Genomic DNA, 16372 nt, shown 5'->3' on the forward strand with positions numbered 1-16372 from the left:
CTTCCCACTCAACTGTGAAAGGAATTCTTCCAGACTTGCATCCTGCCCACCCTGGGAGAGCTTGGGTTCAGGGCAGGGTAGTACCTAAGGGTCTGAACCCATGGCGGTGGTGAGTGGGGCTGCTTTTACCTAGCTGTGGCCTCTCAGAGCTGCCCAAAGGGGTGACAGGCACAGACAAGGCGGGCGTGGCTGTCTAGGGAGCCTGTGGAGCAGATCAAACCAGAGGGGAATCTGCCACTATGGTTTCATTCCCCACTAAGGTGTGAGGGGAGAGGGAGGGAATGCAGCAAGGGGCAAATGGTGACCCACGGTGGGCAGGGGAAGCCTGGAGCTCCACCCGTCTGTGGGGCGAGCTGGCCCAGGCAGTCTGAGCTAAAACGTGAGCATGAAGGTGCTCTTTTGTGGGCATTTGAGAGCCACAGCCCACCGCAGGTTCGGTTAACATCAGTGAAACAGTTGTCACTGGCCAAGAAAAACGTGCATCTTAGACCAAAAAAGATGAAGAATGGAGGGAAAAGGCCATGGAGCACTGAAAACAACTTTGCCGCCCGGGGAGGAGAGAATGGAGGTGGTCCCCAGAGGACAGCTGAGACAGGAAGGGGACTGAGCACTCATAAAGCCCCTGCAGGAAGGGAGAGCTTTGGAGAAGCTTCCCTCCAGTGTGCTGGGAGAAAAGTCAGCTTGGTCTGTCCTCCGCTGAGAGCTAAGACCCCCTGCCGAGGCTGAATCTAGATCGCGTTGAACTTGAAGCCAGGGGCCCACAGTGGATGAGGTTCCTGCCATCAGCTGGGCAAGGTTCGCCAAATCAGGAACCTTTGGTGCAGAGATTCAGACCTGGCAGGAGAAGATGTGCGCCTCTTCTTCAGGGAACCGCTGCACGTAGCAGACCTCCAGGGTCGTCAGGAACTTCCTGCCAGAGCCCAGTTGCCAAACCCATTCCAACCCCTGTCCTGGGGGTGCAGGCCTCCCGCAGTGGAGCGTGCACGGCTGAACTGGTTAGCGCATTACTCAGTGGTGTGCAGCTCATTAGCGGAGCAGCGGCTGGCTCTTAAGGGCTAGGGCAGGCGGCTGCCTGTGGCACGTGGCTGGGCGCATCACCACCCTCCCTGGCCCCCTCCATGCCAGGGAAAGAGCAAACCTCGAAGATCCAAGTCTGGTTCTGCTAAACTTGGTTGAGGGGCCAGGAGTCCATCCCTCATGCTACTGGACTGAGAGAGAGGTCTTGAACTTTAAGCCTGGGGGAGTTGGGTCTCTTGCAGGGGCCTTGCCCTTACTCTGCCCATAGGGCCATCCTGGACCCTTGGTTGTCCCTTTTACAGATGTTACAGATGCCCTGTGACCCCACCCACAGACCCTGCAGCTGGCACAATCCCGCATTGTGCCCCTAAGTAAACAAGCCTGGGACAGAATAAAAGTGTCATTGTAGAGCCAACATATAGGAGCCCTATGTGGCTGTTATTTGTTTGGGAATGGATAAATCATCCCAAGCAGATCCACACCCTCTAAAAAAATGACCTGCTGGCCCTGTGGGGTACTGCTATACCTGCCCCAGAGGAGGTCCAAGAGGTGGTGACCTGGGCAGGCGGGATTCTGTAGGTCACTCTCTGTGGTCACAGAGACCACTCTCTGACTCTAAGCCTCTCCAAGAATGAAGTGTGCCTCTAAGCCCATTCATCAAGGAGGCCTTCCGTGACCTCCCTCTGTCCTCCCTCTCAGTCCTTTTCTGTACTTTCGTGACTTTGAGAAAGTCCCCTTTATGGTTACACTGAAATCACATATGAAATCTGTGCGCACTTCATTGATGGCTTGCTCCCCACCAGACTTCCAGCTCGAGTGGGCAGGGGCTCTCTGCTTTGTTCCAGCTGAGGGCTGCTGCCTGAGGGGTCTGCGACTCTCTGACCCTGTGGAATGAATCAGGGAATGAGTGAAGCAGGCATCTTCAGCCTACCCATTTGCTCTAGGTGCTCCTTGAAGGAGACCCCCCTTCTGGGTGCTTTGTCCCCCCCCCCCAGCAGTGACAGATGGTACGAGGGGCAGCATGTCCGTGGGGGCAGTGCTGGATTGGGTGCTCAGGGTGGCCCCCCACAAAGGTGTCTCTGCTGTGGTGTCCCTCTGCCAGGCATTGGTGCCAGCTGTGTCTGTGTTCCCTAATGTACCTTCATGGAAGGCACCGGGGCCCGGCGAGGCCATTCGCGTTTGGCTTTCAGTGTCAGCGTCCAGCCGCAGTCTAAATACCAAGCCACCTTGCTTATTATAGGCCAGAGTGACTGCTGTCCTTGAAGATGTCTCTTTCAAGCTGAGGGTCAGCGTTACACTGCTCTTTCTCAGAGGCCATGTTGCTCCTTCCCCGATCCAGGTATCCTCCAGGGTCTCTTGTCCCTTCCTCTCAGGGGCGTAACCCATCTCTGTGAGGCTGTTTATGGAACTCTGTGTATGTCCTCGGCTAGGACCTCTCAGGGTCCCTATTCTCCATAGTGAGACTCTCAGGCCCTTCTCAGGCTCAGACTGAGGGTAGCTTGATTCCTGTCCTACTCACTGTGGGAGGGGGATGGAAGGGTGCAGCCTAAGGAAGGGACAGACACATGTGCTCTTTGGGACAAGCAGAGCCACCTCCAGCTCTGGAGTTGGGGCTCCACATGGGCCTGGCAGCTCCCATGGGCGGACCCAGCATTCTTCCCTGGGACACATCCCCTCATCAGCCCTCCTGACCTTTGACCTGTGACTCCATCCTCTGCAGGCAACCCTTTGTCAGTTCAGAGACCCTTCTCCCTGCTCTCCTTTTCTGGAACAGCTCCCTCTGTTTTCCCTAGCGGAGTCTGTCCTCAAAGTCTGGCATGGTGCCTACAAGTCTGGTCTCTTTCCCCAACTCATGGCCTAGCACCCCAGCCGTGGCCCAGGTCAGGTTCCATGGGCAGTACAGAGGCTCACCCTGAGTACTCCAATGCCCTCCCCAGGCCTGGCCAGCTCAGCTGCTCCCCTCCTTCCCCACAGCCCTGCCCACCCTGTGCCACCAGGAAGAAGCCTTCAGCGGGGGAAGGGTCTGCCGCCTGCCCATGGGCAGCGTGCTCAGCCTGGCGATGTGGTAGGCGGCGGGTGGGGGGTGCTGTCTGGACACAGGCCCCTTTGTGCCCAGCCTGTCTTGGCTGCTTGGTATGAGGCTCAGCTGCTCCCAGATCCTTACCCTGAGGAGTGAGGGGAGGTTTTAGAGGGGCTAGTGGACTCTTGGCTCTCGTTCCCTCCTCTGTGTCCCACCTCCAGGTGTTGGCAGCAGTTCCTCAGGTGGCCTGGCGCATCTGGACCCAGGTGCTGGGGGCCAGAGAAGGAAACTCTGCTTGGCGGCCACTCCTCCCTTCTCTCCTCTGCCAGGCTTGCCTGTGGCTCCTGCCAGCAGAGGGGAAACCCCGAAAGGGGGGCTTGGAGGGTCCATAGTGTCCCCACCGGGGAGTCTCAGAGGGTCAGGCATGGAGCACAAATGGCTTGCTGATGGTAGCCTCTCTCCTGTCCCCACAGAATGGTGCTGTGCCCAGCGAGGCCACCAAGAAGGACCAGAACCTCACACGGGGAAACTGGGGCAACCAGATCGAGTTTGTACTGACGAGCGTGGGCTATGCCGTGGGCCTGGGCAATGTCTGGCGCTTCCCATACCTCTGCTATCGCAACGGGGGAGGTACCCGGCGGGCACAGGGCAGGGACCACCCACCTCGATAGGGCCCACCCACCAGGGCCTGGGCCTCCCTTGTCCTGGCACAGACCCCACTGTAGACAGAGGCTAGCCTCGGCCCTGGTCTTCTTCACCCCCATCCCTGGCTTGGGCACCCTTTGTGTAAGGCATAGACCACCCTCAGACCCTGGGAGTCTGCATTTGGGCCTGGCCCTACCAGCCTACTCCCTAGAGATGAGGAGAAGTGGAGAAAAATACCCCTACCTCCCAGGGTTCCCCGTCCTTTTCCCCCTGTGCTTCAACAGCCCTCCCAAATAGTCCAGAGATATTTGAGGATCACAGTGGCTTATGTTTGTGAAATTGATTGGTTAAACCATCAAATCCCATCCAAACATGGCAGCTTTGGGGCTGGATTCTGCTCAGAGCAGATTTCCCAGGAGCCTTTGTCAAGTTCAAAGACAGGCTGGGGGTAGAGCACCAGACCTGGGCTCCTGCTAAATTCCTGGTACACTAGTACTCCATTTCTACCCAATCACGAAGGTTGTGCTGTGGGTTCTGAGGGGGAAGCCTGGGGTGGGATCCTCCGAGCCCACCCTGAGCTAGGCCTCTCCCTGCCTGCCAGGCGCCTTCATGTTCCCCTACTTCATCATGCTGATATTCTGCGGGATTCCTCTCTTCTTCATGGAGCTCTCCTTCGGCCAGTTTGCAAGCCAGGGCTGCCTGGGGGTATGGAGGATCAGCCCTATGTTCAAAGGTGAGGCCTGGGTGGGGCACTCAATCATGCGTGCAGGGACCTGTGCATGCACACGCTCTCAGAGGCCTCCAAGGGCCACGCTGACCCACCCATCTGTACAAACACTCCTACCCCCCGCGGAGCCTAGGCGCTGACCCGAAGCCCTACTTCAATGGCCAAGGCCATGGATGCACGCTGGGATCCATGTTTACTTGCCTTCCACTCTCCTCTCCTGCCGTGTGTATACACAAAACACCTTCACCCCCTAACTTGCCCCTACGGAGGCCTTGAGCTGTCCCTCCCGTGACCCTCCAGCAAAGCCTGCCCCGTGGGCCCTTAGAAATTGTTAGCCTCCCCTCCTTCCACTAGACGTGTGAGGCTCCTCCCCCATCAGTGCTGACCTGCGCCCCCTCCCCGCCAGGCGTGGGCTATGGCATGATGGTGGTCTCCACATACATTGGCATCTACTACAATGTGATCATCTGCATCGCCTTCTACTACTTCTTCTCCTCCATGACACACGTGCTGCCCTGGGCCTACTGCAATAACCCTTGGAACACGCCTGACTGTGCTGGCGTACTGGACACCTCCAACCTCACCAATGGCTCCCGGCCTGCTGCGCTGCCCAGCAACCTCTCCCACCCGCTCAACCACACCCTGCAGAGGACCAGCCCCAGTGAGGAGTACTGGAGGTGAGGGCCCCTCTGGACCTGGGACAGGGGAGCCTGGCAGCAACCCTCAGCCCTCCCTTTCCCCATTGGGTAGCCATGTGCAGACTAGGTGGGATGCCAGCTACACGCTCAGCCTCCCATGGGTGCGGAGGGAGGCAGAGGTGGGTGAAGAATCATGGGAGAAGAGGATGACATACCAAGAGCACAGAAGACAGGACGTTGATTTGGGAGAGCAGTGAGAGAGGGCCCCGGAAATCCAGCGAACCTTCAGAGAATTGGAGCAGAGGGGGATGGCATGCTGGTGAGAATAGCCTGAGCAAAGGCCCTGGGTCTCAGATAAGCAGGGACTGGTCCTAAGGCTCAGGGGAGCCTACTCGAATGAGACTAACAGGTGTCGGGGGAACTCCTGGGCCTTAAGATGGCCTTCACAGCGAACTAACAAGAACTGGGCTTAGACTTCATGCTGCAGAACAAGAGGAGCCATGGAAGTTTGCTAAGCCAGGTGCTGTGATCAAGACAGCCTGACACCATTCAGAGACTGTAGCCTAAGGGCCAGTGGAAGGGAGCTGCTTCTGGAGATGTTCTGGAGGGCACCGCAGGACATTCTGGAGGGAATTCCTCAGGTCCTGTTGGAGAGCATCTGGGTAGAGGGCTTTGGGAGCAAATAAGTAGACCTCATTCATTCATTCTGCAGTCGCTTTCCTAAGGAATCCAGTGGGGAGACAGATTTCTGATCATTTAGGGGCAGGTGTCTTGGTACAGGTATGCACAGTAATGTGGTCGAGTCACGAAGAGGGTAGTGGTTCATTCAAAGGGACAAGGGAGCTGGGCACAGTGGTGTAACTGTAATCTAGCAACTCAGGAGGCTGAGGCAGGAGGATCTTAAGTTTGAGGTCAGCCTCAGCAATTTAGCAGGACCTTCTTTCAGGGGATGTAGCTCAGTGGAAGAGTGCCCCTGAATTCAATCCCCGGTACTATTTAAAAAAAAAAAAAGGATGGGGTAAGAGGAGGTAATTAGGTCTGCACAGAATATGAAGAGAGGGAGGAAGAGGAATCGGAGAGACACAAGCAGGTGAGCAGAGGTCAGCAGTTGGTGAATAGGATCTGGGGCGGTGCGCAGGTGGGACAGGGAGTAATGAGACAGAAGAGGCCAGTAGGCATCGCATAGTACAGGGCTTGATGCCAGACTAAGGGCTGAGGCTATCTTTGTTTTGTGATGAGAACCACAGGTAGATGTGGGAGGCCTGGGGATTCTTGAATTCATAGCGGGTCCTGAGTGCTGAGCCCCTGAAGGAACAGCTTCCCTGTGACAGGTTCTGTGCTGGGGAGAGACTCCTCACAGGCAGATAAGACATGGTCACTGCCCTCAGGACTCCCGTGCAGAGTGCAGAGCTACTGCCTCTCACTGAGGGGCAAGCAGGCTCCATCCCTGGATGGTCATTTTGGAGAGGAGACCGGCAAGGAATGAGATACACAGACGGTGCCTTCCTGAGCTCACGTCCAACTCAGCAGATAATTGCCCAGTTACGTTTTACTAGATTGGAGGCATGGGGTGGACTGGGCAGCTTGATCTAGACTGAGGATGGTGAAGCTTCCTGAAAGCTCCCAGGAGCACAAAGCCTCGCCCACCCTGCTGCCCCCCACCCACCCAGATGCTTCAGTGGTGCCCCTCCCAGGAGCTGTCTACCAGAGACTCTGGGAAAAGCTCTGGAGGTTTTTCTCAATGAAACCAGAGGGGAATAGTCCTCAGAGAAACCTGGCTGGGGGATTTCTGGGCAGACAGCTGAACTCTGCTCCCCAGCTGGCACAGTGCCAGTCCTGTCTAGGATTGGAGAAGTGGTTCCCTGCTGCCCTCTTCTGGAGACCCTGGGAAGTGACCTTTAAGAGTTGCATGAGTGCACTGCACTCAGTGAGGAAGAATTGGCAACTCCATTTTTTTTTTTTTTTTTTTTTTTTTTTCCTTTCTAGTACCAAGGATCGAACCCAGGGGTGCTTAACTACTGAGCCTCATCCCCAGCCCTTTTAAAATTTTTTATATTTTTTTTATTTTGAGACAGGATCTCAAAAGTTACCTAGGGCCTCGTTAAATTGCTGAGGCTGGCCTGAAACTTGGGATCCTCCTGCCTCAGCTTCCTGAGCCATTGGGATTACAAGTGCACCACTGCTCGTGGTGGCAACTCCATTTCTTGAGCACCTATGATGTGCTGACATATTATCTCAGTAGGTATTATTATCCCTCTTTTCAGACTTACAGGCAGACATTCAAAGGTTAAGGATCTGGGCATCAGTAGCTGTGTCTGGGTCTGTATATCCAGGACCTATCTGACTCCACCATTGCCTGGTCCTAGGCCAGCAATGCCATGCGGGTGTCCTCAGTCCATACTTTCCAACACCCCTTCGAAAAGTGACATGATGTCATTTGTACCCTACAGCCATCTCATTAGGCAGCTCAGGCAGGTATTATTTTAAAGTTACCATGTTATGCTGGGATTACTGGTGCACATCTGTGCACCAGGCTAAGGCAGGAAGTTTGCAAGTTTGAGGCCAGCCTCAGCAACTTAGCAAGACCCTGTCTCAAAATAAAAAAAAATAAAAAGGGTGAGTAATGCACCAATTTTAAAAAGTGGGAGAAAAAAAGGGTGGGGAAGGAGCTCAGTGGTAAAACGCCCCTGGATTCAAACCTCGGTACCAGAAATAACAACAAAAAATAAATAAAATAAAGTCACCGTTTCATGAAGGGGAAAAGCAGTCCAAAAGGAAGATGAAGACATGCCTCTAAAGCTAGAGAAACCCAGAGGGTAGACTTCTGCTCCACGTCGGCCTCCTGCTCACCCTTCTGACTCCCAGCCCTCCCCTGCCTCCCCGCCCCACCACAATCTCATTTTACAGTCCTTTATAACGATCTGAGTCCGAGTCTAACCTTCTCCACCAGCCCTTGAACTCATGACCAGACTGTCCCAGCTCCACAGCCTCTGTGGCACCCAGCCCCTGCTGCCCAGTGGACTCCGATCCCATCCCCAGCCCAGTGTCTCACGGTGGCTCTGGAGTCACACTAATATCTCTGAAATCTTGACTCTGCCACATACTTACTGTGTGGCCTTGGGAGGTCACCAAATCTCTCAGTCTTAGATGTTCATCCTCTAAATCGGGATGGCTACAAGACCTCCCCCATTGTTGCAAAGGTGGAATGAGATGAGGCAGCCCAAGTCACCAGGAACAGCAACAGGTACTCAGTAAGCGTGGCTTGTAGGACCTGGAGTCGGTGATCCCACCTCAAGGCATTGACCCTCTGGTTGAGGAAATCAGAACTAGAGATAGAGATATAATCAATACGGGGAATATATATACATATATATATATATATCTTTATAGGGAATATCTATATGTACATATACACATGGATAATTTTTTTCAAAAAATAAGGCAGGATAATTCCAGGGAGGTCATGTATCAAGAGCCAACTTGTAAATATGTTGTGTTCCGAAAGTTCTTAGGTTAATTCTTTGATCTTAAAAGCACATGGTCTAAAATAAAACAGAAAACTAAATATGGTGCCATCTAAAGTAAAGCCAGAATCCATTCTTTGGTTCCCAGTCTAGCCTTCTAAACTCTGTACTCCTTAGTTCTGTAATGCTGTACTCCTGCAATAAAAATAACAGCAAATACTACCAGTTTAGCATGTATAATTAGACAAAGTTTTAAAAATCCCTTAAATAAGAAATGGTTTCTTTATTTGGATGCTGGTGCTTGAGAAAAAGTGACCTTTTTTTTTTTTTTTTTTTTTTTGGTGCCAGGGATTGAACCCAGGGGTACTTAATCACGAAACCATATCCCCAGCCCTTTTTATTTTGTATTTTGAGACAGGGTCTCCCTAAATTACCTAGGGCCTTGTTAAGTTGCCAAGGATGGCCTGAAACTTGCGACCCTCCTGCCTCCACTTCCTGAGCCACTGGAATTACAGGTGTGTGCCACCATGCCCAGCTGAAAAGTGACTCTTATCAGTAGCGGTGGAAGGACCCTGGGCTTTTCTGAAGGGCCAAACGTCCCTGTTGTAGCACCCAGTATCCAGGAAGGCAAGGTCTGGGCAGCTGGAGCCCCAACACAGCTGCCTTTAGCTGAGTGGCCTTGTCTATTTACCTCAATGGGCCAACCAGTATTTTTTCTATATGCACCAGGGAGAAAAAGAGTCACGAAGGTACTGTGAGAGGAGAGGATGGGGGCCCAGCAGCCCCACCCATGGCTCCTGAGCGTGCCTCCCTTTGTCTGTTGGCTCTCCCATGGATGGAGAGCCTGAGAGGGTCTAGCCATGACTGGCCCCATGGCCTGCAGTCCAGGGCGCTGGGGAGGAGAGGAGAGGAGAGGTAGGACAGTGCCACTGTGGCCATGCTTCCAAGGGCAACCTGTGGAGGAGGACAGGAGGCTGAGAGGATGGCAGCCAAGGGCCTGGCCCCCCTCAGCCAGAGAGCCAAGCAGGCATCGAGTCCAGGACTGACAGCATTGTCTCATGAAGAGCCAGAGTAATATCCCATCTCAGGACATCAGAAGTGGTGCCGGGGGTGAGAACCGATCCTGGGAGGGTGACTATAGCTAAGAATGTTGAAGGCCAGCCGATCCGAGTGGGAGCCACGCCGAGAGGGCCTCGCTGTCCGAGGGGAAGAAGGGAGCCTGCGTTCCACCTACGTTTGTCTACAGATATTCTCAGGCTGAGGTCCTTACCTGCGTTGCACAGGCGGGGGTTCTGAGGCCCAAGAGCTTCCTTCCTACTCCTTACCTCTAGCCTGGGAAGTTCCAACAGCCAAACTAGTCTCCTTCCAGGTTCCCCTCCTTCCACCTCCGAAACGGTTTAATGCAGAATTTATTCATTCCTGGACAAGTACGCTTGGAGTGCCTCTCTGTGAACAGCACTGAACGAAATGAGCAAAAACTCCCGCCCTCATGGAGGACAGTGACCAAACATGAATAGTACACGGCATGACAGATGTCTGTGCAGAGGAGGAGCGAAGGGTGCTGGGTAGGGCCGGGCTGCTGTTTTAAGCAATGTACTTAGGGAAGGTCCCTCGAAGAAGAGGACACCTGAGTAAAAATCTGAAGGACATGAAGAGGGAGGGAGGGACTCATGTAGACAAGTCCTGCTATATTATGTGTAGGACCCAGTGAAAATGAAAATATGGGGCATCTTGTTCAAGTGTATTAAGAGCCTCAAAATGGCAATGGTGGAGCATTAAACCAAACACAAAGTCCTTCTAAGTGCAGGGCCCTAAGGACTGTATGTCTTTCCAGTCACACACCCACACGTGCATGTGATTATCTGGGGAAAGACCATGCCAGACAGAAGCAATGGCATGTGCAAAGGCCCTGAGGCATTGGCATGTTTAAGAAACAAGGAGGCCAGTGCAGCTAGAGCAGTGAGCAAGGGGGAGGGTAGGAGGAGAGATCAGAGAGCTGGCAGGGTGAGGGACAATGGATCCTGTAGGGCCTGCAGCCACTTAAGGGCTTTAGCTTTTCCTCAGTGAGAGAAAGGAACTACTATAAGGCCAAGGAGAGACCATCAGAGCACCCTTAACTAAAACCCATCAGAGGTTTCAGGAAGAATCCCATTGCCCTGAGGACCAAATTCAAACTTTTCAACCTCGACTTTATGGCCTGTTACCATCTGGTCTTTTCCTATTCCTCACCCTTCTCTCTTATCTTCCCCTCTGTTCCAACCTCACCGAGCTTCCTGACCTGCCCAGGCTGGGCCACACTAGTTCCTGAGCCCCTGCCCTGACTGATGCTGTTCCCTCAGCCTGGCACGTCCTGCCAGTCCTCTTCACCCACCTCCTCCACACTGGTCTCACCACAGCTCCAGCCTCACCTCTGGGAAGCCTTCCACCCTGTCTTCTCTCATGGGATGGGGATGTCCCTCTGGGACTTGCTGCACTGTGTCCCGTCTCTGTTTCACCCTTCCTGCCCAGAGTAGTGTGGCTGGCTTTCCTCCGCCTTCTTTCCCGAGGGCTGGGATCATGGCTTCTGCAGGCCCACCACCTAGCACAGGGCCTGGCACATAAATACCTGGCTGATTGAGGAGCACAGCTGGCACGGCACAGGGGGCAGATGAAGACCTGCAGGGAGGAGTTTGGGTGCCATCTTTACTCTGCCCTCTGCTGCCTCCCTCAGCTCACCAGACGTGGCGCTGACTGGTGTGGGTGGCATGCTCACCGAAGGCTTCCCAGAAAAGGTGACTTCTGAGAGGCCGAGAGGGCCTTCCTGAAGGGAGAGATGCACAAGAGAGGGCCAGGTGGGCCCGAGCAGGGGCAAAGAGGCAGACCCCATGCTGCAGGCTTCCAGGAAGCCTCCAGGAGTCCTCAGGGCCCTAGGACAGGCTGCAAGCAGTGCCTGGGTCTCAGGGCCCTCAGGAGCTGCAACGGCCGGGGCTGGGCTGGCTGGACTGGGCCCCTGAATGGCTCCCATCTCCCACAAGCTGGCTGCTGGGACCTCCTGACGCAGAAGGGAGTGGTCGGCAGGGCCCTGGGGCTTGAAGTTTGTTGCGGGGCAGCAGAGGCTGGCCCTCCATGACAGTCTCCCCTCCCCCAGGCTCTATGTACTGAAGCTGTCAGATGACATCGGGAACTTTGGGAGGTGCGGCTGCCCCTCCTAGGCTGCCTCGGTGTCTCCTGGGTGGTCGTCTTTCTCTGCCTCATCCGAGGGGTCAAGTCTTCAGGGAAAGCAAGTACCCCTCCCCAGGCAGGGTCTGTTCCCACCCTGAAAGACCCTGCCTCCCCTACCTGGGTTGTGGGAGGGATGCTGGGCATGGGTGAGGAAGGGCCATAAGAGGGGAAGAGGGCCACCAGAGGGCCAGTGGTGCTTGGGGGACAAGGAGGTGGTGCCAGGGAGGGAGAGAGCCCAGAGGAGTCCATGGAGCCCATCCTGTCTCTAGGTGGTGTACTTCACGGCCACATTCCCCTACGTGGTGCTGACCATCTTGTTTGTGCGGGGAGTGACCCTGGAAGGAGCCTTCACGGGTATCATGTACTACCTGACCCCACAGTGGGACAAGATCCTGGAGGCCAAGGTGGGATGTGGAGGGGGACCCTGAAGGGGTCAGGGAGGGTCCAGGCTGGGACCTTGCTGACATGGAGTCTCGCTGGCCTCCCTGCAGGTGTGGGGGGATGCTGCCTCCCAGATCTTCTACTCGCTGGGCTGCGCCTGGGGCGGGCTCATCACTATGGCTTCCTACAACAAGTTCCACAACAACTGTTACCGGTGAGAAGCTGGGGCCAGCCCTGAGGCTGCCTGCCGTGCCTTGCCCTCTCCACAGTCCGACCCTGTGTTCCAGGCCCCCAGCGCCCACCCCTTCCTCCCATGTCCTGAGAGCACTTTGTCCAGAGAAGGAGGAGGGACGGGATAACGATGTCTTGGAGCTCTGTGAGGATTCAAAAGCCCCAGCTTTACTTAAAAAGCCCCAGAGCAGACCAGAAAAGGAGTTGGGAGGCACGTTGGTTTCTAGAACTTGCCCTGTCTCCATGTCTTCTCTTGGCTCAAATCAGGGAGAAGGAAGTAAGCTGGCTGTCCTGAATGGTCTCTGTTCTCCTCCCCCTTAGGGACAGTATCATCATCAGCATCACCAACTGTGCCACCAGTGTCTATGCTGGCTTCGTCATCTTCTCCATCCTCGGCTTCATGGCCAATCACCTGGGTGTGGATGTGTCCCGTGTGGCAGACCATGGCCCTGGCCTGGCCTTCGTGGCTTACCCTGAGGCCCTCACACTGCTGCCCATTTCCCCACTGTGGTCCCTGCTGTTCTTCTTCATGCTTATTTTGCTGGGGCTGGGCACTCAGGTATGAGGTGTGGGATGGGGCTGGTGACCTGGAGAGAGAGAAGAGGGCAGAGGTCAGGCCCCTGCTCTGATGGCTGTGCCCCACAGTTCTGCCTCCTAGAGACACTGGTAACAGCCATTGTGGATGAGGTGGGGAATGAGTGGATCCTGCAGAAAAAGACCTATGTGACCCTGGGTGTGGCTGTGGCTGGCTTCCTGCTGGGCATCCCCCTCACCAGCCAGGTAAGGACCAAGTGGGGGAAAGGCTGGGCTGCAGTTGCAGGTGCCTGGAGGTCTGGGCCACCCGCTCAGCTGCTCCCTGGCCCACAGGCAGGCATCTACTGGCTGCTGCTGATGGACAACTATGCGGCCAGCTTCTCCTTGGTCGTCATCTCCTGCATCATGTGTGTGTCCATCATGTACATCTACGGTAAGTGCCCGTGTTTCCATGGACTTGCGTGTCCCTGCCCGTAGTCAACCCACTGTCCTATTGGGCCCGCTGACTGCCCTCTCTCCAGGGCACCGGAACTACTTCCAGGACATCCAGATGATGCTGGGGTTCCCACCACCCCTCTTCTTCCAGATCTGCTGGCGCTTTGTCTCTCCAGCTATCATCTTTGTAAGTTCCTTGGGTGCCCTCCTTCCTCCTGATGCTTACCAACCACGTGTCCTCTTGGAAGCCAGTGGAGGGAGAACAGGAATCTGTCCATTAGGCCAGAGCTCCACGCCCATGACCCTGGCCTCCAGTTAAATAGTCAGCTAGGTGTGTGCACATTTGGAGCCACCAGGCCCTGGCCTGGAGTCAGGAAGGAAATATAGAGACCTGTACTTGACTGATGGCATTGCTCAGGCTTGGAGGGTGACGGTGAATGGCAGCAACTCATAAATCAGACCCACTCCCTGGTGTTCCTGCCTGGCTTCCCCAGAGGGGCCTCATGAGCCATCATTGGTATTAGTGTCACCTCTGTCTGCCTCACTGCTCTCAACCCCAGCCCTTCACATAGAAGGTGCCTGAGGAGGTTGGTTATATGGCATGAACATATGTGGGAGTGCTCCAGAAGTGGCCCCAAGATCTGTCCTCGCAGGCTCAGGAGATGTAAGCTTTGCGTGGGGGAGAGGGCAGCTTCCGAAGCCTTCCTGGTAGGTAAGTGGGCAGGCTTAGGAGGGGAAGTCCCATGTTGCCATTCATTTACCAGCTGAGAAACTTCCACCGGAGAGCTGAATTGGTGGTAAGGACCATGGCAAGGACCCAGGCCCTTTCTGTACACTGTTCACACATTAACTCCTGAACATAACTCTCTAGGGTATCCTTGTTATCCACATTTTACAGATGAGGAAATTAAGGCACGGGAATGTTAAGTAACGTCCGTAGTCACACAACTAGTAAGGCTGGACAGAGCCATGATGTGGAGCAGGTAGCTCAGTTTGGAGCTTCCTGCTGGGCCAGTGTGATGCTAGAAACACCCAGGAGGGAGGAATGGCCTATGGGCTAAACACTGTCTTCTTGTGCTTAAGGTGGGAAATCGGGAGGTGGTGAATAGTGTACCCAGAAGCAGCAGGGCTACCTCTGAGTGACAGAGGGGTCACCCAGTGGCAAGGGCAGTGTGTGGAGTCACACCTTGTCATGCTCTATTCCTCAGGACCACAGGGAGCTCAGCACGGGACTTCCACTTTGGCTCATGTTTCTAAAAATTAGGCCCCTGGAGGGCTGAGGCCTCCACCACATGGGGCATGGGATGTTTCTCGGCTTGGCACAGGCACCCGTTCTGGCCACTGGCCCAGCTTTGAAACTCGAGGAGGGGAAGTCTCCTGCTGTCAGGCGTGGAAGGCTGGTGAGGGCCAGTGCCACAGCCTAGGGCCCACATGAGGGGAGCTTAGCGTCCCAGCACTCAAAAAGGCTGCCACTCTGGAGTGGGGCACCTGTCAAGGGCAAGAGGCAGGAAGGAGACAAACACAAGAAGGGCCTCCTGGGCAGCCTCAACCTGCATCTGGTGTCTTCTCAAGACTGAAGCAGAATGGGCAGTACCTTCTCTGTGCCCAGGATAACTGGAGTCACCCTAAGATGAGGACTCCATGCTCCACAGACATGTTTCTGGGCTGTCATGTTCTCTTTGGTGCATGGCTTCTATTTCTGGAAAACTCTTTTTTGACAAACTCATCCTTCTGTCAGCTAATGAAGAGATTTGTCCACATGTGGATCAGGCTCTAGCTCCACTCAGGAGCTTGTGACATGCTCTCATTATGTACATCCCAGAAGGGATCCCCAGTTTGGATGTGGGTCTTACCTTCTATGCGGTCATAAGGCCAGAGGAGCTTGAGCTTCAGGAAGCAGCTGAAGGCTCTGGGGGAGGATGCTGAGCTCTGCTGGCAAGTCAAGGCACCACACCTTCCAGGCCCTCTGGTGGAACCATGAGCCACTAGCCATGGTTCACTGCTTCTTTCAGCTTTTTTGTTGCTGCAGCCATGGGCTTTACTCCCCATCTCACTCATCTCTCTCTAAAGAGGCTCCCGGATGCTCACCATTTCTACTCTTGGAGCCCTCCCTTAAGTAATGTCACTATCTCCACAGCCATAGCCAGGCAGGGCTTTGCCCTACCCTCTCCCCAGCTCCTTCCATCTCTCAGCATGGCTCAACAAGACGCTGTTGCCAGGGACTATGCAGGGCACTGCAGACCCCAAGCTCATGAGCAGCCAGGTGTTCCCAAGTGCCTGGGAAACAGGAAACATAACTGAGAGGCAGATGGGAAATGCCACTGAGGGGCCCTTCAAAAGGAGACAAAATCTGGAACAGCTTCCTGAAGGAGGCAGTACTGGCACAGGGTTTGACAAAGGCAGATGCAGAGGATGATTCTCCAGAACGAATGGAGAAAGGGTAGGAGTGCTGGGCATAACTGAAACACTGAGGTAAAGTAACATGGCCAGAAAGGTGGGCAGAGGTCACTTGCAAGTGAAGGCCCAAAGGCCAGAATTAGGCCTTGCCTCAAAAGGTAATAGGGAGTCTTGAGTCTCGGAGTCTCTTGAGTCTTGGAAGTCAGTGGCGGCTTGACCGTCACTGGCCCTTTCAGGACTATGGCAGACAGGCCTCCTCCCTTCCATGGCGCCTACCTGCCCATCATGCCCTGGGCCCCTGGGCCTGCCAGCTTCTTCCGCTGCCCAGGTGCTGGAGTTGCCTGTGGCCTGCCCAGAATGCCTCTTTCCTGCTTGGGAGTGGGTAAAGGAAGGCATGCTGCTAGGAGGGAGGGCCTGGGGTCTGGGAGGAGCTCTGGGCTGACCTCACACCCACTCCCATTCACACCCTGCAGTTTATTCTCATCTTCACGGTGATCCAGTACCGGCCAATCACCTACAACCACTACCAGTACCCAGGCTGGGCCGTGGCCATCGGCTTCCTCATGGCCCTGTCCTCCGTCATCTGCATCCCACTCTATGCCCTGTTCCAGCTCTGCCGTACAGATGGGGACACCCTTCTCCAGGTGAGGGGCAGTGGCTGGGCAACTGGAAGAAATGGGAG

The 16372-nt window shown here is 54.9% G+C and overlaps 1 protein-coding gene across 1 annotated transcript in view; it reads left to right on the forward strand.

The window, feature by feature from the left end:
• Slc6a9 (solute carrier family 6 member 9) overlaps positions 1-16372 on the forward strand; it is a 32096-nt gene that overhangs the window by 14378 nt on the left and 1346 nt on the right. The window contains 12 exon segments of the mRNA XM_047542633.1: positions 3511-3667; positions 4284-4415; positions 4816-5086; positions 11639-11679; positions 11682-11770; positions 11982-12116; positions 12204-12307; positions 12646-12883; positions 12970-13104; positions 13192-13291; positions 13380-13480; positions 16164-16334. Coding sequence (XP_047398589.1) covers positions 3511-3667; positions 4284-4415; positions 4816-5086; positions 11639-11679; positions 11682-11770; positions 11982-12116; positions 12204-12307; positions 12646-12883; positions 12970-13104; positions 13192-13291; positions 13380-13480; positions 16164-16334 — 1674 coding nt within the window.

Source organism: Sciurus carolinensis, chromosome 1 (genome assembly GCF_902686445.1).
Source record: "Sciurus carolinensis chromosome 1, mSciCar1.2, whole genome shotgun sequence".
Lineage (NCBI taxonomy): Eukaryota > Metazoa > Chordata > Mammalia > Rodentia > Sciuridae > Sciurus > Sciurus carolinensis.